This window comes from Osmerus eperlanus, chromosome 5 (genome assembly GCF_963692335.1).
Source record: "Osmerus eperlanus chromosome 5, fOsmEpe2.1, whole genome shotgun sequence".
In the NCBI taxonomy this organism is placed as follows: Eukaryota; Metazoa; Chordata; class Actinopteri; order Osmeriformes; family Osmeridae; genus Osmerus; species Osmerus eperlanus.
Window position 1 is genome coordinate 23,322,416 of NC_085022.1, and position 21,647 is coordinate 23,344,062.

Here is a 21,647-nt window from a genome sequence, read left to right on the forward strand (position 1 = left end):
TTCTTCATAGCCCAATCAGGAGCGTTTCACTTCAGAAGTGGAGGTGACACTAAAAGTGCCACAGCCAGCCCACATCATCTGCATGCTTTTATTGGAGGGGGGGTTCAAAGCCATCTCAAACCAGGGGGGATGCGCCCCTTCGGCCATAAATGTACGCCTATCAGCCCAACAGAAAAAAACATATTCCAGTTAGATAGGCTCCATATTACAGTATATTTTCGAATGTAGACTTGCTGCACATTGCGCGTTCACGTATCCTCAGAGGCGCAAACACGAGAGGCGTGTGGATAGCATCTCTTCAAAACAACACGGGAGCGAGCATACATACTCCAAGAATGACTACGGAGCCATAGGTAGTTTGCTGCGCATCCCGTAACTGTGTCTGGGAGGACTGGGACTACAGCAGTGAGATACTTAAACTGAGGTTTTCCCCTCAGATGGTCGTGGATTCGTGTAGGCTGTAGCCTATGACCAATAGATGATAACAATTTAATTCCACCCTAAAGAACACGACAAGAGAGAAAACGGTGAGTAGGTTAGCACACCGCGGGTAGCAATGTGCTTCTAACTTGTGTGTAGGCTATGTCTGTAGGGCCACGTAGCCAATAACTGCTATGTTTGCGCAATACGGTCGCACTGTTTATATAATGTACTATGGATCCTGTGGCCAACATGTGCCTTTTCTTACTCTCTGTAATCTCACAACTGTCAAAGCTACTCCTCTCCTGGGTTAACGTGGACATCTTGTTCTATTCCTAAATGGCGATACTTCCTTAAAGCATCTCAATTTAAACCGTACATTGTACTATTGGGATGCTATAATTAATATACGGGGTGGAAATTTCTTAGTGTGTGATATATAACAATCTGTATACTGTAAGACAATCAGACAAAAGCTGAATACTCAGACAGCGCGGGGGCACGAGGGGCATGTGGGGCAGACAGTGTGTGTGAGAGAGATGGAGAGAGACTGCAGACACATCTGCAGACGGTACACACCTGGCATACTCACACCATTCACCTAGAATAACCCCTCATTCTCCTGTTCTCCATCCTGATGCTTGCATGCTTGTATGTGTTTAGTGCAGCCCCTTCACCCCCTCACTCTCATCCACACACCCTGAGGAGGTGGGATTTCCCCCTAGAAAAGATGAGTTTGTACGTTTCATTTGATTATTTTTGGTTACAAAGACCAGCTATTTGTGTCATTCAAACATGATGACACTCAAATTCCCTGACTGAAATCTAGATGTGGGTACGCGTAGTCTCATAAATGGACTGATGGGTCGGGAGCTGCAGATTAGACGCTGGGCAGGTAGTATAGCGCCAATGATGTATAAAATGTCCCCTCTCTATTTTTTATAACAAGGGTGTTTTTTCCTTTGTCAGTGTGCCACCTCTTTGTCTGTCACTGTGCACCTAGACTGTTGATTCTCTGGTGTCCACCAGGTGGCACTCTTGTACTGTTGCAGGACACTTCCCAGCATTGTTATGCCAGATGTCTGCCAGTATTACAGACGCGTTTCCACACAGTGTCTCTCTATTCCTCTTTCTGCCTCTTACTACATGTGTGTGTGTGTGTGTGTGTGTGTTTCAGAGTGTGTGTGTGTGTGTTTCAGAGTGTGTGTGTGTTTGGGGATTGTCATATTCTCGTAAATTCATTGCATAACATTTCTTTCAATGTTGAAATAGAGTAGACATTGTTTAACAGACGGTAAGTGTACAGTAGGCTGTCTAGAGACAGACGGTCTCTAGACAGCCGTTGTGTGGGAGACTGTTGACCCTGAGCACTTGAGCATGGCCTCTGTGCCCAAGTCCCTCATTAGGAGAAGGTTCAGGGGTCGCTGCTCCTAATAATGAATGTTGCTCTGCCCTCCCTCTCCTCTGATAGATGCTGGACGGTCTGCGTCGGAGGCACGCGTCCCGCCCCTCCCGCCCCTCCCCCCGCCCGCTGTCACTCAACTTCACCGCCTTCTCTGCCCCTCCCCCAAGCCCCGACATGGAGAGCAACGACCACCCAATCAGGAGGTGAGGATCCCAGCCCAGGACTAACCCGCTGAATGCTGCTATACAGCATCTGATAATCAGATACATTCATGTGATGCTCATTGTTAGTCAGCATGTCTGGGTCCTAAAGGGAGGTGTGGTGATTCTCTGTGTAATAACCAATACCTTACATATGGGTTTTAGGGTGATGTACTGTTGATGTGCATCTGTCATCAAAAACTAGGGAGTGTGACATTTTATGGTGGTTGTGGAATTCTAGGGGAAAAGGGAGAGTGTGTGTGTAGCCATCCAGAATGTGTGTGTATCTGCCATGCGTGTGTGTATTTGTGTGCTTGTGGGAGGCAATGTTCAAGGGGTCCATTGTTCGGTGGCTTTGGTGTGAGCAGATTGTTCTCAGTCGGGTTAGATCTGAATTTAAACTGTGAAAGCTTGTCAGTCTTAACTGGTCCTGGTTATCAAGCTGTTTCTACATAAGAGAAGTATTATAACAGTCTTTTATATTGTCCAACATCCCCAGCTGTGTTGAATGGAGGAGCAGGAATCTGCCCTTTATTGTGTGTCTGCTTCCTGTTTATGTTGCTTCCTGCTGCAACCTCAAACAGACACCAACCTCTAATCCACAAACCTAACCCCCAGCCTCTAGTCCAGTGATCCCCACTCCACCACAACCTCTAATTCACAGACCTCTATGACATCTAGCCTCCAACCCTAACCTCCACACACCCTTACCTCTAATCAATAGACCTCTACATTGCCCTAACCTCTAACCCACAAACCTTCACATATCCCATGCTCTAACCCTAGACTTGCAGCCTTACTAATCTGCTGTGTGCATATTGATTGGTGTTTGTAAATGACTGAATTGTACTGGTATGTGTTTCATGTGTACAGAAGAAACCTCTGTGGATAGCTATTGTTTTCTCTCCTGTAAGTTCCGAGCGGCTGGGTCAAGCCAGGGCTCCTCCCTCCCACAGGGCTCCTCCCTCCTGCCTCTCCCTTTCTCAATCTCTATCATTCACGCCTGGTTCTCACAGTCCTCTTCTCTCTTCCTAGTCTCTCTGGCCGCTACACAGCTTCTGTCAATCTGTCTCTCTTTCTCCCTCCTCTTTCATGTCTGATTCAGTCTTTTCTCCCTGTTTCTCAGTTTGTCTTGTGGCTAATATCTTCATAGTACTCAGTACTTAGTGTTTCTATTCCACCTTCTGTCTTTCCTTGTCTCTCTCTCCCTCCCTCCCTCATCCTCTCCATGAGGACCCTGCACAGGCTGAAGTTGATGAGCTCCCCCAGCCTCAGTGAGCTGGGCTCCCCTGAGGAGCGGGGTGACAAGCAGAAGAGAGCTGGAGCCAACGCTACCTGGAACAGGTACTGCTGCTGTCTCCTGTCCCCCTGTCACAGAGCCACCATACTGGGGACAACCCTCTGTGACACTCGCTGCCTGTTTGTGTGTGTGTGCCAGCATCCATAATGCGGTCATAGCTGTCTTCCAAAGGAAGGGCCTTGCAGACAACGAACTCTACGTCCTGAACGAAGGTGTCAGGTCAGTCACACACACACACTATTTAATAAATAACCATGAAATGAGTTCAGCTGACATAGTTATCTCTTTATTATTCATGTCCGCATTATGACATTGCTATGATAACAATAACATGTAGCTGTTTGTGTGTGTGTGTGTGTGGGTGCGTGTGTGTGTGTGTGTGGGTGCGTGTGTGTGTGTGGGGGGGGGGGGGGGTAGTCATGTGATCTGGCTAGAAACCTCACTATCTCTGAAGACCAGACACTAATATCTTACTCTGTCAGCCTATAGGACTGGCGAGTAAACACATGCTGAATAAGACACCCCCCCCCGAGTCGACACACATGCGCTTAAAGGTTCCATTTTGCTAGTGTGAACTTCCCATTAATGTGAGCACTGTATGTAGAAACCATAATATGCCTTAATATAATTAATATTATTCTGTTTATTCAATTTACTGTTATTGCTTATAATCACAACATTCTACACAGTATTTCAGCAGTAAAACTAGTTAGATGAAAGACGGCAATCAGCTCCATTCTAGTATAATTGTTAAGTACTACTCTGAAAATACTACTCCCATATATATATATATATGTACACATGCACACACACACGTATATAAAGAAGTGTGGACTCTAGAAGCCTAACTCTTTCTCCATCTGTTTCTTTCTGCTCAGACATCTTCTGAAGACAGAGCTCGGGTCTTTCTTTACAGAATACCTGCAGGTAATCAATGATTCTGTTGCCACGTTGCCCTACAGTACATGTGGACTCAATCAGGAAGTCAACGGTGGTTTTTGTAGTTCATGTTTCTCTATGTTGTTAGAAATGGTGTTTAAATCTTGATACCTCAGTAGAGTTTGTTGTTTACTTGTTGCCGTCTGTGTTCCTCAGAACCAGCTGCTGACCAAGGGGATGGTCATTCTACGTGACAAGATACGCTTCTATGAAGGTAGGATTGAACATGATCCATGCTGCAACGCAGCATACAAACTGATGATGAGTCAGAATCTTGAGAATCTGTCAGTTCATGGTTTTGTCCCTTTGAAGTATCTTCCTCAACTCAGTTTACAGTCTTTTCACCAGTCTTGTGGGGCGGCTTGTGGTTTGTTCCCATGGCGATCTGTAGGTCAGAAGCTTCTGGACTCACTGGCCGAGACGTGGGACTTCTTCTTTGGTGACGTCCTTTCGATGCTGCAGGCCATCTTTCACCCGGTCCAGGTACCAGATGTCCCCTCTCAGCCTGCAGCCCCGCACCCTGGTTGGATCTGCTCTGATTGGTCTAATGGTTCTTGGTCATCGTCTTTCCTCCTTCAGGGTAAGGAGCCGTCAGTGAGGCAGCTTGCCCTGCTGCACTTCAGGAACACCATCGTCCTGAGTGTGAAGCTGGATGATGCCCTGTCTCGCCCGCGTGCACGCGTACCGCCCTCCATCACTCAGATGCTCCTCGTTCTACAGGTACACACGCATACACACATACACTAATGCTCACACACATACACACGCAAACAGACATACACACAGTATACACCACACTATATGTTTATTTGACCTGTTCCATGTCAAGCTCCTGTCTGTCTGTTTGCAGGGGGTTCATGAGGCTCGGGGGGGCAGTGAGGACTACCTGAGGCTGGAGGCTCTGGTGCAGAAGGTGGCGTCTCCTTACCTGGGCTCCCACGGCCTCTACTCTGGAGACGGCAGCATGTCTCACTGCTCCTGCGTGCTGGGTAAGATCTGTGTGCTGGGTAACATCTGTGTGCTGGGTAACATCTGTGTGCTGGGTAACATCTGTGTGCTGGGTAAGATCTGCGTGCTGGGTAACATCTGTGTGCTGGGTAACATCTGCGTGCTGGGTAAGATCTGTGTGCTGGGTAACATCTGTGTGCTGGGTAACATCTGCGTGCTGGGTAAGATCTGCGTGCTGGGTAACATCTGTGTGCTGGGTAACATCTGCGTGCTGGGTAAGATCTGCGTGCTGGGTAAGATCTGTGTGCTGGGTAACATCTGTGTGCTGGGTAACATCTGCGTGCTGGGTAAGATCTGCGTGCTGGGTAACATCTGTGTGCTGGGTAACATCTGCGTGCTGGGTAAGATCTGCGTGCTGGGTAAGATCTGTGTGCTGGGTAACATCTGTGTGCTGGGTAACATCTGCGTGCTGGGTAACATCTGCGTGCTGGGTAACATCTGTGTGCTGGGTAACATCTGTGTGCTGGGTAACATCTGTGTGCTGGGTAACATCTGCGTGCTGGGTAACATCTGCGTGCTGGGTAACATCTGCGTGCTGGGTAACATCTGCGTGCTGGGTAAGATCTGTGTGCTGGGTAACATCTGCGTGCTGGGTAACATCTGCGTGCTGGGTAACATCTGCGTGCTGGGTAACATCTGTGTGCTGGCTAAGATCTGTGTGCAGGTGGGACATGCCTGTCTCTCTTCTTCCATTACCTGAACCTTTTGCAACATCACCATCAACACATCTACAGTACATCTTCATGAATGTCTCCATCCATATGTCTCAGAAAAGCGTCTGCAGTGGTCCTGGCCCACCCCCGCCGACCCTCCCTGTAAGAACCCGGTGGTCCGCTCCAAGAGCTACAACATCCCGCTGCTCTTGACCCCGGTGGCAGAGTACGACCCAGACGCAGGCTCTGTGGGCAGCGGCGGCATCCGCAGGCACTCCGCCTGCGAGATGATATCTTGTTTGGAGGATCAGGGCGTGGCCTCTGGCACTGACCTGTCTGTCTCATCCTCCAACAGGCTCTGTGTGGGTGCCCACTTCACAGGTAGGGTCTGTGTCTAAGCTCCTGTGTGTATGGTGGTTTCTGAGTGTATCCTGCCATACCAGCCTGAGCCATGCTCTCCACTCTCCAGGTACTATGCAGGGAGGGGCCAGAGAAGCCCTGGAGTCCCCACTCCCGTCCCCCTCCTTCCCCCCCCTCCACTCCCCAGGCCCCCTGCATGGAGCAGAGGCCACCATGACGCTCTCTGACCTAAGCAAGGGTCCATCCCCCCCCCCCAGCAGCTCCTCCAGCCCGGAGACCATCGTGGGACAGGTGCTGGAGTCAGCAGACTCTGACTCAGACGGGATATTTATAGAGTTCCCTCCTCTGCTCTGACTCCTCTGTTCTGACTCTCCTCTGTTCTGACTCCTCTGACTCTCCTCTGCTCTGACTCTCCTCTGCTCTGACTCCTCTGTTCTGACTCCTCTGCTCTGACTCTCCTCTGCTCTGGCTCGTCTGCTCTGACTCCTCTGCTCTGACACCTCTGTTCTGACTCCTCTGACTCTCCTCTGCTCTGACTCTCCTCTGCTCTGACTCCTCTGTTCTGACTCCTCTGCTCTGACTCTCCTCTGCTCTGGCTCGTCTGCTCTGACTCCTCTGCTCTGACACCTCTGCTCTGACTCCTCTGCTCTGACACCTCTGCTCTGACTCCTCTGTTCTGACTCCTCTGTTCTGACGCCTCTGCTCTGACTCCTTTGCTCTGACTCCTCTGCTCTGGCTCCTCTGCTCTGGCTCCTCTGTTCTGACTCCTCTGCTCTGACTCTCCTCTGCTCTGACTCTCCTCTGCTCTGACTCCTATGCTCTGACTCTGCTCTGCTCTGACTCCTCTGCTCTGGCTCCTCTGCTCTGACTCCTCTGCTCCGACTCCTCTGCTCTGACTCTGCTCTGACTCTGCTCTGACGCTCCTCTGCTCTGACTCCTCTGCACTGACTCTCCGCTGCACTGACTCTCTGGGGTACGGAAGGGAGAGCAGAGATAGTTAGAGTCTAGAACCAGCCTTTAGGATCTGAGGTCAGATGTACATTTGTCCTCATTCTCGCCGGTAGGTGAGAGACCAGACCCGGTCTGTTCATACTCCATGGCTAAGTGCACTCTTACGGCTCCCAATAGGAGACCTCTTTTTAGGCAGCATTTATTTAGGAAACAGATGCATCATCATAGGATCACATCCAAGTAGGTCTGCTACTTTATCGTGGATATTTGATGTCTTTCTTTTATGGGGCGTTGTAAGAGCAGATGCTGCCCTCGGCTGCCCTCTGCTGCCCCCTGCTGTCCCCTCTGCCCTCTGCTGCTTGCCAATGAGGAAGCCACCAGGGCAGCAGAGGGCAGCAGTGGGCAGCAGAGGGCAGCAGTGGGTTTATAAAAAAATGATTTTGCAAGAACTTGATTAGCAAATATAAATATGATGCCATCTGACATTTAGACATGAGAATCCTTGAGTTTTCAGTGACAGAGGCTAGAGAAGTTGCCATTGTCCAATTGATTTTTGAAGTTACCAGCAACCGAAGTTGCTTTAGCAAACTTGTGAATGTCATTAAATCTCTTAAATTGTGTCTTAACATAACTAATGTACACCAAACTGAAGTGTGTACACTCTCATGATATACCCATAATTAAGAGTGACATACTATTGTTTACTGTTTACATGTGACAAGGAAAAGAGGGTTAAATTATGACAAATGTTGTTGCATATGCATTTCAACTTTGTAAATAAAAGTATGTGTTTTTTAGGACAGCTTACAGCTATATATTGTGAAGTGAGCTTTTGAACTTGAATTGTGATTTGAATAAGGGCTTTTTAACTGAAGCTTTTTAAATAATGTTTTACCTCAAGAGTTTTTGTAATACTTTTTTGGACAATCTGTAATGACACGTTTTTATTAAAGGATGTAATTTTCATTCATTTGTACTACCAGACTTTAATTAAAATATAAATGGATACAGTATTTATTATTGCGACTAGTGTTATTTCCTATTATTTTTCTTATGGTCGTTAACTGCAACATTCTGAGCCAATTAGATGTTTTTTTTTGCAATGATTGACAAAAAAGCGCCCATTAGTTATCAACTATTATTGTGTTTAGCATAGAATACAGCCAATCGTCGGATTGTGGGCGGGTTCCGTACTCTGAAACCGGAATATAAACACCAGTAAACCTGATACGTTTAGGTCCAATCTCTTCAGCGGCCGGAAGTGCAGATTACTCACTATCTCTGGAGTCTTCACTCTGTTTATCTTCTCTTGTGTTTATTATAAAACATAATTATTCGGAAAAGTGTTTTTTTTTGCTCAAGGTCTTTAGTCGTAAATGTATCGAGACAAAAAATGTATCAATGTACATTGGTGCGTCAGCGCTGCTCACCGTCCTTTAACTAGATTGGATATAAATTTTACGTTAATGGGTCCTGCCCTCCCAAACATGTTAAGCACCCAAAGCGTTTGCATGGAATAAAAAACTAATGAAAGGTCGTAGTTTTACTGTTGGAAGTATCTGAACATTTTCACACATTTTTCCTAAAATTGATAACGCAATTGGAGCAAGGTAAGCAGTATTCGACGACGACGATGTTAGCTTTCTGGTTCGCGCTAACTAAGCACTGCACTGTGTGAACTATTTCGTTGTCACTGTTGATGAAATTACAGGAACTGTTGGTTATATTTAATAAATATCTAGCTACAGTACTCTATTTTGAGCTCATTAGTTCGTATTAGATTCAGTATCTCATTTAAATTGGGGTTTTTAAGGTTATATTGTCTTGCCTGACACTGCATTGTAACTTCTCTATTTTACTTCTAGCCTGGCCTTCATTCAGCCTGCTAACTAGGCTCTCTGTGTTTCCTGAGCAGCCTGTTCTAAATGAACATGTCGTTGGCCCAGCGCGTGCTCCTCTCCTGGGTCTTCACCCTAATATTCCTCATCATGCTGGTCCTGAAGCTGGATTCCAAGATCCAGTGGAACTGGTTCCTCATCTTTCTCCCTGTCTGGACCTTCGACACCATCCTCGTCCTCATGCTGGTGGTGAAGATGGCGGGCCGCTGTAAGCCCGGGTACGATCCGCGGGACGGCCAGCAGAACGTGAGGCGGAAGGTGTGGTACCTGGTGGCCATACTGCTGAAGTTGGGGTTCTGCCTGGCGCTGTGTGCCCGCCTGGAGCGACTGATGGACCTGTGGCTGAGCGTGGTGTGCGTCCCCCTTTGGACCCTGCTGGTCGGGGCGCTGGTGGAGCTCGGCTACAACGTGTTCCACTACCGCAGGGACTGAGAGGAGAGGTAGAGGGAAGATGTGGGGGGTTTGGTGGTGAAATCCCTTAAAATCAACAGTGAGAAGGAAATGGAACATTGACTGATTTATCCATAGAACATCAGGAGTTACCTCAGGAGAGGCTCACTCTTAGATCCACATGACTTCAGGATTATAGGTCATAGACTGTCATTAACTTCTCTTTCCCAGCAGGGGGGACATGAGACAGAGATACATGTATGTGTCCTAACTGATTATGGACTCTTAATGCCACGTGAGATTATTGTGACTGTTTGAGACTTCAACTACAGAATCACATGTACGTTTGGTGTGTCACTGGCAGTGTGTGTGTGTGTTTGATGTGTCACTGGCAGTGTGTGTGTGTGTGTTTGGTGTGTCACTGGCAGTGTGTGTGTGTTTGGTGTGTCACTGGCAGTGTGTGTGTGTGTTTGGTGTGTCACTGGCAGTGTGTGTGTGTGTTTGGTGTGTCACTGGCAGTGTGTGTGTGTTTGGTGTGTCACTGGCAGTGTGTGTGTGTTTGGTGTGTCACTGGCAGTGTGTGTGTGTGTGTGTGTGTTTGGTGTGTCACTGGCAGTGTGTGTGTGTGTGTTTGGTGTGTCACTGGCAGTGTGTGTGTTTGGTGTGTCACTGGCAGTGTGTGTTTGGTGTGTCACTGGCAGTGTGTGTTTGGTGTGTCACTGGCAGTGTGTGTGTGTGTTTGGTGTGTCACTGGCAGTGTGTGTGTTTGGTGTGTCACTGGCAGTGTGTGTGTGTGTTTGGTGTGTCACTGGCAGTGTGTGTGTGTTTGGTGTAATGATGATTCTTCTCTGCGGGGAAGACGCATGTCAGCACACAAATTTTACCTCCCAGAGGAATTACCTCTCTTTGATTCGCTGGTCAGAGGTCGACAGGGGGGAGCCTGTGATTGGAAGAAGCTCAGGGTTCTAAAATGCAGTTTATCACACAAACTCCCCCGGCTGAGATCACTGGTGTTGACCAAGAGTGTAATTGCCTCATATTAAATCTATAGGCTCATCAGAAAGAAGCAAATTATGTCAATAGGCTGAGAAACATTTTAGATACTGTTGGTCGCTGTGGTTTCAATGTTAACTGTTGAGGAGAGTATATTCACTTCCTCATTGAACCCCTTTTTGTGAGATAATTTCCTGTCTGGCACGCGTGTCACTAAGCTGAGCTCATGTAGAGCTCATATAGTTGAAACATCCTCAGATCGGAGTCGTGACCTGGGGCTGGTCCATAAAACCAGTTTACGGAATAAGCCAGGTTTATGTCAGGGAAATTTACTTACATAAGCCTGGCTTATTCAGTAAATTCCCTGGTTAGAAATTGTGTAAATAAAGTCAAATCAAACCATTGGTAAATCCAATACTATTTGTAAATACTAATAGAAAATGAATAAACAAGACTAATTTTCAACATATAGACTATAGAGTGTTTAGCTGGTATAGAGTACTGTTTAGCTGGTACTGGCTCTAACCTACACTGGCAGTTTGTTTTGCTGAAATCTGATCAATACATTCGGATAAGTAAACCTTTTACCCATTTTTAATCAAATGTGTGTGTATTATACAAGGCTTCCACTAACACTAACCCTACAGTGTGCCTTGTTTACTAGTAGCCCCTTATTTGACATTCCTTGCTGTAGCATCGGGGCTTTGTGTTGTTTTCCCCCCAGGGGAGGAGGACACAGTGGTTGTTGAGTACAGCTGCAGTACAGAGGTACAAGAGGACACAGTGGTTGTTGAGTACAGCTACAGTACAGAGGTACAAGAGGACACAGTGGTTGTTGAGTACAGCTACAGTACAGAGGTACAAGAGGACACAGTGGTTGTTGAGTACAGCTACAGTACAGAGGTACAAGAGGACACAGTGGTTGTTGAGTACAGCTGCAGTACAGAGGTACAAGAGGACACAGTGGTTGTTGAGTACAGCTGCAGTACAGAGGTACAAGAGGACACAGTGGTTGTTGAGTACAGCTGCAGTACAGAGGTACAAGAGGACACAGCTGAAGGATTAAGAACCATTTATTGAGCGGTTCTGACCAGAGTATAAATCACACTACCAAGTCTTATCTTAGGAAATAAAATGTATTTACAACAGAGATCTCACATACATCTCAAATAAAAACAAACAGTAAATGATATAAATAAGTTCTATGGAAAATAAAACTCGTCTTACAAAAAATATATGCATTTCTGTATACATTTTCTCACATTGGTGCTAATACACATCAACTGTACAGTAGCAGTACATAGTCTCCTTTACAGCCCTGTGTGAGTCAAACAGAAAATCATCCACTAACAGCTCCTATTTTCTGCTGGCAGGTGGGACAGGCTGAACCTACATGGTGTCATGGAGTTCCACTGAGCTGGGAGGCAGGTCTGCAGTAGGTGGAGTCAGAACCATGTTGCTCACACCTGACCCCACCTGCAGAACAGGAGGGGCGTGCCTGGCCGGGGGGGGTCCAGTAGAGGACGAGTCTTAACAAAGGGGGCGTGTCTATAGGAGGGTTAGTCTTCCGATTGGGCAGTACCTAGAGTAGGTGCTATGAGAGTAGCTACGTGGGGCACAGGCACCAACAGGTCACAACATTTCATATAGAGCCTACAGACATTCGCTAACAAACGTTAAAGTAAGCTACTTATCTTACATTCTGAGGCCCTGTTCAAACTGGAGACATTTCCTGTTCAAACTGGAGACATTTCCTGTTCAAACTGGAGACATTTCCTGTTCAAACTGGAGACATTTCCTGTTCAAACTGGAGACATTTCATGTGCCGCTAGCGCTTAGTCACCGGTCAGTGGTGGTGTCAGGGTTTACTAAGTCATGATAGGGCTGTCATCTGTTCATTAGGTCAGTGAGCGCTGGACAGGAGAATGTGTTTCTGATGCTTTTCTTCGAACAGAGCCAGAGTGTAAGTTGTACAGTAGAAAGAGGACTAGACATCTAGACATTCATATTAAAAAGTCTTTCTGCGTCTGGGGTGTGTGTGGTTTCAGAGGGTGTTTTAAAGAGTGCTGCAGCCGTGAGTCCTGAACCCCAGGTTTACTGTGTGTCATGTCCTTTACTTTGGGTCCTCTAGAGGGCGCTATCGTCCTGCTCTCAGAGCCAGGCTTGGAGCCGCTTCCTCTGGGCTCGCTGAGCTGCTGGTGAACCTTGGCCCGGTCCGAGAAAGAGGGCTGTGGTGCGTCCATAGGCTTGAACAGGTCAAAGGTGACGAGCGTCCGGGGGGGTTTGTGTTCAGGGGGAGCTAGCTTCTTCCTCTCCTCCTTCTGGCCAGTATCTCTCTCTCTCTTGCCTTCCTTCTTTGCGTGAACGGCCATGTGTTTGGTGGCAGGCTTGCCCTCCTCGTCCCTGGCCACCCTCGCTGCCGGCAGGCTGATGCCCTCTCTGTGGCTGCCTCTCTCCTTCTTCACATGAGAGGGTTTGTGCCTGTGACTGCCGGGCTCTCTGGCGTCCTCTCTCTCCGGCCGGGGCTGGGAGGGGGGGGCCCTGACCCCCCGCTCATCCCTTGGAGCCAGCTGGGAGGGCGGGCAGGGTTTTACACCCCCCTCCCTTGTCCTCTCCTCCTCCTCCTTTTTCCGACTCTGAGGTGTCTGCGTGGATTCGCCCTCCGTGGTCTTTCTCTCCTCCTTTCCTTTCTCCTTCACTCTATCCTTGTCTCTCTCCTTCTCCCTGTCTTTCCCTCTCTCCTTCTTCTCTTTCTCCTTGTCCTTCCCACGCTCTTTTTCCCTCCGTTCTCTCTCTTTTTCCTTCCCCCTCTCCTTGTCATCTCTGGCCCTCCCTTTCTCCTTGTCTTTCTCTTTCTTGATCTGAGGTGAGGTGTGTGTGGTGGTCCTCTCCCTCTCTTTGGGAGCCTGAGGCAGGGTTTTCAGTTGCCTCTCATGTTCCCCCTCTCTCTCTTTTCTGGGGGGCAATAGCGTCTTCGAGGGGACAATGCTGCCCTCCCTCTCTCCGTCTTTTAGAACTATCAGCTGGCTGTCTGTCCCTTCCTCTCTTCCTCCTCTGCTTTCCCTCCTCTCTTTCACACCCCCCTCCCCCTCCTCCTCTTTCAATGTCTCCGTCTCCCCAGATGGGTCTGAGTGTGTCCCTCCATCTCTCTCCTCTTTGACGACAGCTAGCGTCTGCGTAGGGCCTACCCTCTCTTCGCCCATCTCATCCTCCCTCTCCTCCTCTTCCTCCTTGCAGACATGTGACGCTCCTCTGCGGGCCACACCCTGCCCTTCCTCATCCTCCTCTGCCTCCCCATAACCCATCAGTCTGTGTGCTGGACTGCTGTTCTCTTTCCCTCTCTCCTCCTCCTCCTCCTCTTCCTCTTCTTCCTCTTTGACTCCAGCTAGGACCTGAGTTGGCGTGGCGTGGCCATCCTCTGCCTCCTCGTGCTGGTCCTGGTGGTACTGGCGCAGGCGGATGTGCCAAGCCAGGCTGCACACAGCTGCCACCGTCTTGAACTGATGCACCACGCCGCGTGGGATGAAGTAGATGTCATCGTGGTACAGCTGGATGCGGGCGTAGCGGATGCCCTCCCTCCGCAACTGGTTCAGCTTGGCGTCGTCGATCCACTGGACACACTGCGGTGGGGAAGGAAGATGAAATACCGGATCAGCTGCAACACACACACACCTGGGAGAGTGTCTGTATGTGTGTGTGAGTGGATGAATGGGTGAGTGTTTGTGTCACCTGTGAAAGGGGCGGTTCGTGTAGGTCCAGTTGCAGTCTCTGGACCACGTCAGTGAAATCTCCAGCATGGAAACACACCACGTCTTTGGTAATGCGTGCTGGAGCCTCCCTGCAGACGCACACACAGTCAGAGAGACCAGCCAAGAGAGGCAGTCAGAGATACATTCATAATCATTCAGACACTTTGATCCAAAGTAACGTACAAATAGTGCATATACAAAGTACAGTAGAAGATCAAGGATCAGAAGTGCAGAGTTCACAGTACACTAAATAGATCTACACTACAGAGTTCTACAGTACACTAGAGTTCTACCGTACACTAGAGTTCTACCGTACACTAGAGTTCTACAGTACACTAGAGTTCTACCGTACACTAGAGTTCTACCGTACACTAGAGTTCTACCGTACACTAGAGTTCTACAGTACACTAGAGTTCTACAGTACACTAGAGTTCTACAGTACACTAGAGTTCTACAGTACACTAGAGTTCTACAGTACACTAGAATTCTACAGTACACTAGAATTCTACAGTACACTAGAATTCTACAGTACACTAGAATTCTACCGTACACTAGAGTTCTACAGTACACTAGAATTCTACCGTACACTAGAGTTCTACCGTACACTAGAGTTCTACAGTACACTACAGAGTTCTACAGTACACTAGAGTTCTACAGTACACTAGAGTTCTACAGTACACTAGAGTTCTACAGTACACTACAGAGTTCTACAGTACACTAGAGTTCTACAGTACACTAGAATTCTACCGTACACTAGAATTCTACAGTACACTAGAATTCTACCGTACACTAGAGTTCTACAGTACACTACAGAGTTCTACAGTACACTAGAGTTCTACAGTACACTAGAGTTCTACAGTACACTAGAGTTCTACAGTACACTACAGAGTTCTACAGTACAGTACACTAAATAGTTCTACAATAAATAGTTCTACACTACAGAGTTCTACAGTACACTATAGTTCTAGGGATGGGACTTATGGCACTGACGCATCGATGCTTGTGTCGCAAAACCAATACGCAGTTTCGAAAAAGTGTTTTGGAGCTTGTATCAAATTACGATAACCGAGTGACTGATGATGTTCAATGCTTCAAATGTCACAAACTGGTTCGAAGTTTTGCCGCTCTTCTGAACCAGAGCCACAGAGGGAACAAAGCCACCGCTTCTTGTTAAAGACAAATCACACATGGCCAGAGAAGCAGCACCAGGCATCGCTCGAGTTTCTTCCATCGGTCATTATATTTAGCCAAATCCGTATTGTAAACATTATAAATCCGTGCACTTGTGTTGTGTTATTTTATTGAAATGAAACGTAACATGATAGGACAAGGTAAGTCTATACAGTGCCCAGAAAACAAATGTTGATGATTCTGCAACATTGTCACAGTAATAATAAAGTCCCCCTAGTTCACAATAGGCCTACATATCACAAATGTTAAGAATAAGAAAAAAATCAGTGTAATCTAGTTTAATTGATATAAAGACCGTATCGTATAAAGACCGTCCACCCGCATCAGCAAGTAACAACTTTTTTGGTGGTGTAGCTGGTTAAAGCGATGTTCGACAACGTGTTGTTAACGCAAGTCTGGATACCCGAGTTCGTTCCCCAGTGCAGGGCACCTCGGACGATATTCTTTAACTTTTACTGTGAGAAAATGACAATTCTAACAGCCTACAGATGATGATCACAAAATTTTCATGTGTGAGCACTGATATCAGATCAAAATGAACACATGTAGCCTTAATTAAAATATTAAATAACGTAGTCTACCGTCGGAGACAACCACCACGCCTCATTCAGCCAGTTTAAACGGCTGCTAGATGACGCTGTTCATTTTCAATGCGCCGATAGTTCGGCTCTTTGGGACGGCACAATCAGGAAGAAACCACCAGCTTAACAAGACATCATTCGCCCATCCCTACAGAGTTCTACAGTACAGTACACTGCATAGTTCTACAGTACACTACAGAGTTCTACAGTACACTACAGAGTTCTACAGTACACTACAGAGTTCTACAGTACACTACACTAGAGTTCTACAGTATTTCGGTCAGTCAAGAAACTGCATATTTGATAGCCACTTCAAAGTCACCCCATCTCAGCTACCAGACAGGGTGAACAAACAAGCTCAAACCCACAACAGCTGTGAGCGTGGGGACATTTTTGTTGATCAACCAACAGAGCGAGCATTAGAGCTGCTGGTCGCAGCTAAAAAGTATACTACAGTAACACTACAGTAACACTACAGTAACACGACAGTGCAACAATAACATCTCGATAACAGTAGCTAGCTAAACACTGTATGATGAACACAAATTATAATACTACAGTGAAGTAATATCTCCAATCCTCAACTACAGTCTTACAGTTTAGTCTCAATTCCAGACATGTCTAGTACAAAGCAGCCAAAATCACATGTCCATTTTGCCAGACCGTGTAACATCACATGTCCATATTGCCAGACCGTGTAACATCACATGTCCATATTGCCAGACCGTGACAGCAGGATCTGGAACATGTGCAGAGATGGCACAGATGTGCAGGTAGAGGGTTACTCATGGGTTAGAAGGGTTAGGGTTACTCATGGGTTAGAAGGGTTAGGGTTACTCATGGGTTAGAAGTAACAAACTGCTTCTGGGTTTGGTGCAGCTCGGCCAAACAAAACAGATCTGCTGTTATGTACAGCAGAGTACATAGTGTATCAGTGAGTTTGTTTACACTCACATGGAGTCTTGGTGTGTGTGTATGTGTGTGTACCCACCCCTCTCCGCAGCGCACGGCCTTCAGCACGCCCACGGCGGCAGTGGTCTGCCTTTCGAAGCCCTGACCGATGTGGTCGGCATGCGCCCGTGTGCGGTCCTCAAACAGCATCTCCCTCGGCTCGCTGGCCCGGGGAAGGTACTGCAGGTTCTTGATCTCGTTGGTGGACCTGAAACACCAGGGAAGCCCAGGACAGGCCAGTGAAGCTTCTACTATACAACCTATACAAAGCTAAGTATATAAAGAGCAAATGCAAACTACATGTCAACTATACAATCATTTCCTTTCTCAGTTCTAATACTGGCAGCATCTCCATGGCAACTCCACACAGCAGACCCACCGTTTCCTCTTGAAGGGAGACTTGGGCATGTCGGCCACAGGGATCATCTGCTCGCCGGGCCGCACCCACATGATGGGACCGTCATCGCTCTCTGTGGGGCTCTGTAGGCGCAGGCTGGAGAAGGAGCCCCAAGGCAGGGTGCGCTGCAGGAGCGGAGACAGGGGTCAGACATGCAGCAGACAGGGTCAGACATGCAGCAGACAGGGTCAGACATGCAGCAGACAAGGTCAGACATGCAGCAGACAGGGTCAGACATGCAGCAGACAGGGTCAGACATGCAGCAGACAAGGTCAGACATGCAGCAGACAGGGTCAGACATGCAGCAGACAGGGTCAGACATGCAGCAGACAGGGTCAGACATGCAGCAGACAGGGTCAGACATGCAGCAGACAGGGTCAGACATGCAGCAGACAGGGTCAGACATGCAGCAGACAGGGTCAGACATGCAGCAGACAGGGTCAGACATGCAGCAGACAGGGTCAGACATGCAGCAGACAGGGTCAGACATGCAGCAGACAGGGTCAGACATGCAGCAGACAGGGTCAGACATGCAGCAGACAGGGTCAGACATGCAGCAGACAGGGTCAGACATGCAGCAGACAGGGTCAGACATGCAGCAGACAGGGTCAGACATGCAGCAGACAGGGTCAGACATGCAGCAGACAGGGTCAGACATGCAGCAGACAGGGTCAGACATGCAGCAGACAGGGTCAGACATGCAGCAGACAGGGTCAGACATGCAGCAGACAGGGTCAGACATGCAGCAGACAGGGTCAGACATGCAGCAGACAGGGTCAGACATGCAGCAGACAGGGTCAGACATGCAGCAGACAGGGTCAGACATGCAGCAGACAGGGTCAGACATGCAGGAGACAGGGTCAGACATGGACACCACACACACAGATGAGGGGGTAGGTGAGGGGGATGGGTATTTAGAAGGTAAGGGAGGAAGGAGGGGAATAAGAAGGTGATATAGGGTTAGGGTTACTCACCTCCAGGAAGGGGGAGTCCTCCAGCATTCTGATGAACTCTGGGAAGTAGTCGCCGACCTCCTCATCCACGGCCCCCACCAGGCTGACCTGCCGCATGGCCCCTGCACGGTAAGTCCCCTGGGAGTAGGTCCTCTTCACCTGCAGGGGGAGAGGGAACAGGTCAGACAGTAAGGCAGACTGGTAGGTCTGAGACAGGGAGGTTAAAGGTAGGTAGAGGAGATGCAGTACAGCAGATACAGGGCAGAGACCATGTTCCATCCTTCCTGCAAATAGATGTTGAATTGTGGGTATAGCATCAACATAGAACTTCATACAACCTACACGTTTTCACACAGCAATATGTACAACTACATCTGGATCATCTGGAATCTAACTATGATCTAGACTGGAACTGGAAAATCTTTTCCTCACATCCTTTGGGATAGATGCCTTCCCTCAGCAGATAAACTCATGATTTATCATCATCATCATCATTTCATTCCGGCTGATAAGAGAAGCTTCCTAGTGTGCTAACCCTGGAGTGTTGGAGATAGACCGCTAGTGTGCTAACCCTGGAGTGTTGGAGCTAGACCGCTAGTGTGCTAACCCTGGAGTGTTGGAGCTAGACCGCTAGTGTGCTAACCCTGGAGTGTTGGAGCTAGACCGCTAGTGTGCTAACCCTGGAGTGTTGGAGCTAGACCGCTAGTGTGCTAACCCTGGAGTGTTGGAGCTAGACCGCTAGTGTGCTAACCCTGGAGTGTTGGAGCTAGACCGCTAGACGACAGGAGGACTGAACCTCCTCGCCTTTTCTCCCCAAAGAGATCAAACCACAAGTGGGAGTCTACTGCTCGTGATGTGTTTAGCTGTTGTGAAGCTCCATAACACAGAGTTAATTTCACACTGAGCACTTTTCTCCTGCCCTCCGGTCAGGTCCTTATGGCAGTGGGCTGAACATCACAACCAGGATAATGACGATCAACTCTCTGTATCAGGGATCTTTACTGTGTGCCTCACAGAACACCCGACACACATCCTAGCATCCTAGAGCCTTGATCCATCACCAACAGTTCATATACAACATTAACTACTGAAATCCCATCTTGGATCTAGTAGTCTGGTTGCCTAGTAGCAATGGCACCAGCCTGGTCCTCTAAAGACATACAGGTGTACGAGAAGCACCAGGCAGGACAGGGAGCGCCCAGCCCCACACGGTCCCCAGGGAGCGCCCAGCCCCACACGGTCCCCAGGGAGCGCCCAGCCCCACACGGTCCCCAGGGAGCGCCCAGCCCCACACGGTCCCCAGGGAGCGCCCAGCCCCACACGGTCCCCAGGGAGCGCCCAGCCCCACACGGTCCCCAGGGAGCGCCCAGCCCCACACGGTCCCCAGGGAGCGCCCAGCCCCACACGGTCCCCAGGGAGCGCCCAGCCCCACACGGTCCCCAGGGAGCGCCCAGCCCCACACGGTCCCCAGGGAGCGCCCAGCCCCACACGGTCCCCAGGGAGCGCCCAGCCCCACACGGTCCCCAGGGAGCGCTCAGCCCCACACGGTCCCTCGCTGTCTCACCTGAGAGTGGAAGTTGACCATGGTGGTGGTCTCGATGTCCTTCTTCCCCAACACCTCCATCTTGACAGGGGCGTTGGGGAACTTGTAGGAGAAGTAGTCCAGGAAGTCTGGCAGGTATGAGGCGGCACCGTGAATGATGCCCATCACGTAGCGTGCTGCCTGGTTCTGGTCCTCGCTGAAGGACAGCGTGACGAACTCCTGGGCGAAGCGCTGCATCTCTGCGGCTGAGAGACAGGAGAGCTGCTCGCTGGAGGCGTGGGCCACGGACGCCCCCCCATTAGCCTGCTGCTCCACCTGGATCAGGTGGCCGAACTCCAGACCTGACACGTCCGGGGGCGGAGGACACAGCAGCGGGGAGCCGTAGCCCAGCCTCTCCCTCAGCGTGGCGGAGGCGCAGGAGGCTGGAGGCTCCTTACGGTCCTGATATGGAGGTGAGATGTTCTGGAGCAAGCTGCTGCTGTTCCCGTTGAGTTTCCCGAGCAGGTCGGGCAGGTCCAGAGCCAGGCCGGAGCACAGGGTCTGGGAGGAGCGGTGCCACATTTTGGGCCGCCAGCGTCTCTCTCCCTCTTTGTGCTTCTTCTTTTTTTTCTTCTTTAATTTTTTTATAAGGAGCTCGTCCTCTGAGTCTACATTTGGTTTCTCTTTGGGATCTGTTAGAAAGAACAGGGACAATTAAATTATATGGATTAAGAAGTTGAACATTATGACCAAAACATTAGGAGTCCTCTGAAGTTTTGGTGGATTGTAAAATAAGGCTACTGCTCTCCAGCAAAGAAAGAGCTAGCCCAGACAATAAACGATAATGAAAGGCACAGGGTTTATTAAGGGATGTAACGCATCCTTCGTACCCGGCAGCGGGGGACTCCTGTCTCCGTTCTCTCTGCCGATGTCATTCACATCAATGTCTTTGTTGCTCTTCCTCTCTTTATCCCCTTCTCGTTTTTTGTCCCTCTCCTTGTCTTTGTTAGGGTGATCTGTAAAAATATGATTCAATACCCAGAATGAATTGTACGTACAGCAAATGATGGAGAAACAGTTACTCTACAAAAGTAAACAACTTGTACACGTGTAGGCCCATCTGTGGACTAGTTGCTACATTTTAAATTAGATAGCATACAAGTGGATTTGTGCCTGTTCAATAAATACAACAAATGCTAAGTAGGCCTACGTTAATTTCCTTTACCATGAAATTATGACCTTGTTTAAACGTTGCGGTCGAGCAATGCCATACCTCTCTGTAACATTTTCACGTCACCATTCTCCGTTTTTGTATGGCAGCTAAAAGCGCTCACTTTCTCCAAGGGTGAGCCCTGGGTTTCAACGTTTTTATCTTTATCCTTATGTCGTCTTTCCTTCGACTTCTTGACTTTTGAAGGAGAGGCGAGGAAGTTGCTAATCTTGAAGATCTTTCGAGCGGGAGCTGGCGCGGTGGAGTTGCTCGGCTTGGCCGGGCCGAAACTCCATTTCGCTGGGCTTCCATAACTCTGCTTCCCGTTGTGTTTTTCCCCTGCGCAGACCTCGCCGTTCAGTTTCTTGTGTTTGAGACTCTTCTCTTCGATTCGTACTTTCTTGGGTGGTGGAGGATAAATATCGCTGGAAGACTGTGGTCGGCTTTCTGGTGGCCGCTTGGGTAGCAAGGCTTTAGGAGAATTTGTTTTGCTATTTGCTGCAAAATGCATGGAGTCCACGGACTCGGCCATCTTGGAAGTTTCTATTTTTTACGGTCATACGTAATTGCTGCGTG

At 48.7% G+C, this 21,647-nt stretch overlaps 3 protein-coding genes across 6 annotated transcripts; 2 read left to right on the plus strand and 1 right to left on the minus strand.

Moving 5' to 3' along the window:
• The first annotated feature begins 200 nt into the window (after window positions 1-200).
• On the plus strand, window positions 201-6,940 carry prr5a (proline rich 5a (renal)). 3 transcript variants are annotated; one of them, XM_062462804.1, is made up of 12 exons: window positions 201-527; window positions 1,892-2,028; window positions 3,259-3,369; window positions 3,464-3,544; window positions 4,204-4,252; window positions 4,421-4,478; window positions 4,656-4,747; window positions 4,844-4,984; window positions 5,115-5,253; window positions 6,043-6,306; window positions 6,395-6,672; window positions 6,712-6,940. In XM_062462804.1, exons 2-11 carry the CDS (start codon window positions 1,892-1,894, stop codon window positions 6,637-6,639), a joined length of 1,317 nt encoding a protein of 438 aa, XP_062318788.1. In that variant the 5' UTR covers window positions 201-527; the 3' UTR covers window positions 6,640-6,672; window positions 6,712-6,940. The 3 variants fall into 3 exon arrangements, with proteins under 3 accessions (XP_062318788.1, XP_062318786.1, XP_062318787.1); XM_062462802.1 differs by lacking the exons at window positions 6,395-6,672; window positions 6,712-6,940 and having other exon boundaries at window positions 5,115-6,185; XM_062462803.1 differs by lacking the exons at window positions 201-527; window positions 1,892-2,028; window positions 6,395-6,672; window positions 6,712-6,940 and having other exon boundaries at window positions 2,056-3,369; window positions 5,115-6,185.
• Window positions 6,941-8,559: 1,619 nt separating this feature from the next.
• Window positions 8,560-11,192, plus strand: tmem60 (transmembrane protein 60). 2 transcript variants are annotated; one of them, XM_062462808.1, is made up of 2 exons: window positions 8,560-8,846; window positions 9,152-11,192. In XM_062462808.1, exon 2 carries the CDS (start codon window positions 9,162-9,164, stop codon window positions 9,564-9,566), a length of 405 nt encoding a protein of 134 aa, XP_062318792.1. In that variant the 5' UTR covers window positions 8,560-8,846; window positions 9,152-9,161; the 3' UTR covers window positions 9,567-11,192. The 2 variants fall into 2 exon arrangements, with proteins under 2 accessions (XP_062318792.1, XP_062318791.1); XM_062462807.1 differs by having other exon boundaries at window positions 8,563-8,846; window positions 9,102-11,192.
• A 382-nt stretch (window positions 11,193-11,574) lies between these two features.
• LOC134021708 (lysine-specific demethylase RSBN1L-like) lies at window positions 11,575-21,630 on the minus strand. The gene is made up of 8 exons (XM_062462806.1): window positions 21,135-21,630; window positions 20,752-20,877; window positions 19,904-20,553; window positions 18,361-18,498; window positions 17,369-17,511; window positions 17,030-17,197; window positions 14,247-14,355; window positions 11,575-14,137 (listed from the first exon to the last, which is right to left on the minus strand). Exons 1-8 carry the CDS (start codon window positions 21,601-21,603, stop codon window positions 12,521-12,523), a joined length of 3,420 nt encoding a protein of 1,139 aa, XP_062318790.1. The 5' UTR covers window positions 21,604-21,630; the 3' UTR covers window positions 11,575-12,520.
• Window positions 21,631-21,647: the final 17 nt, after the last annotated feature.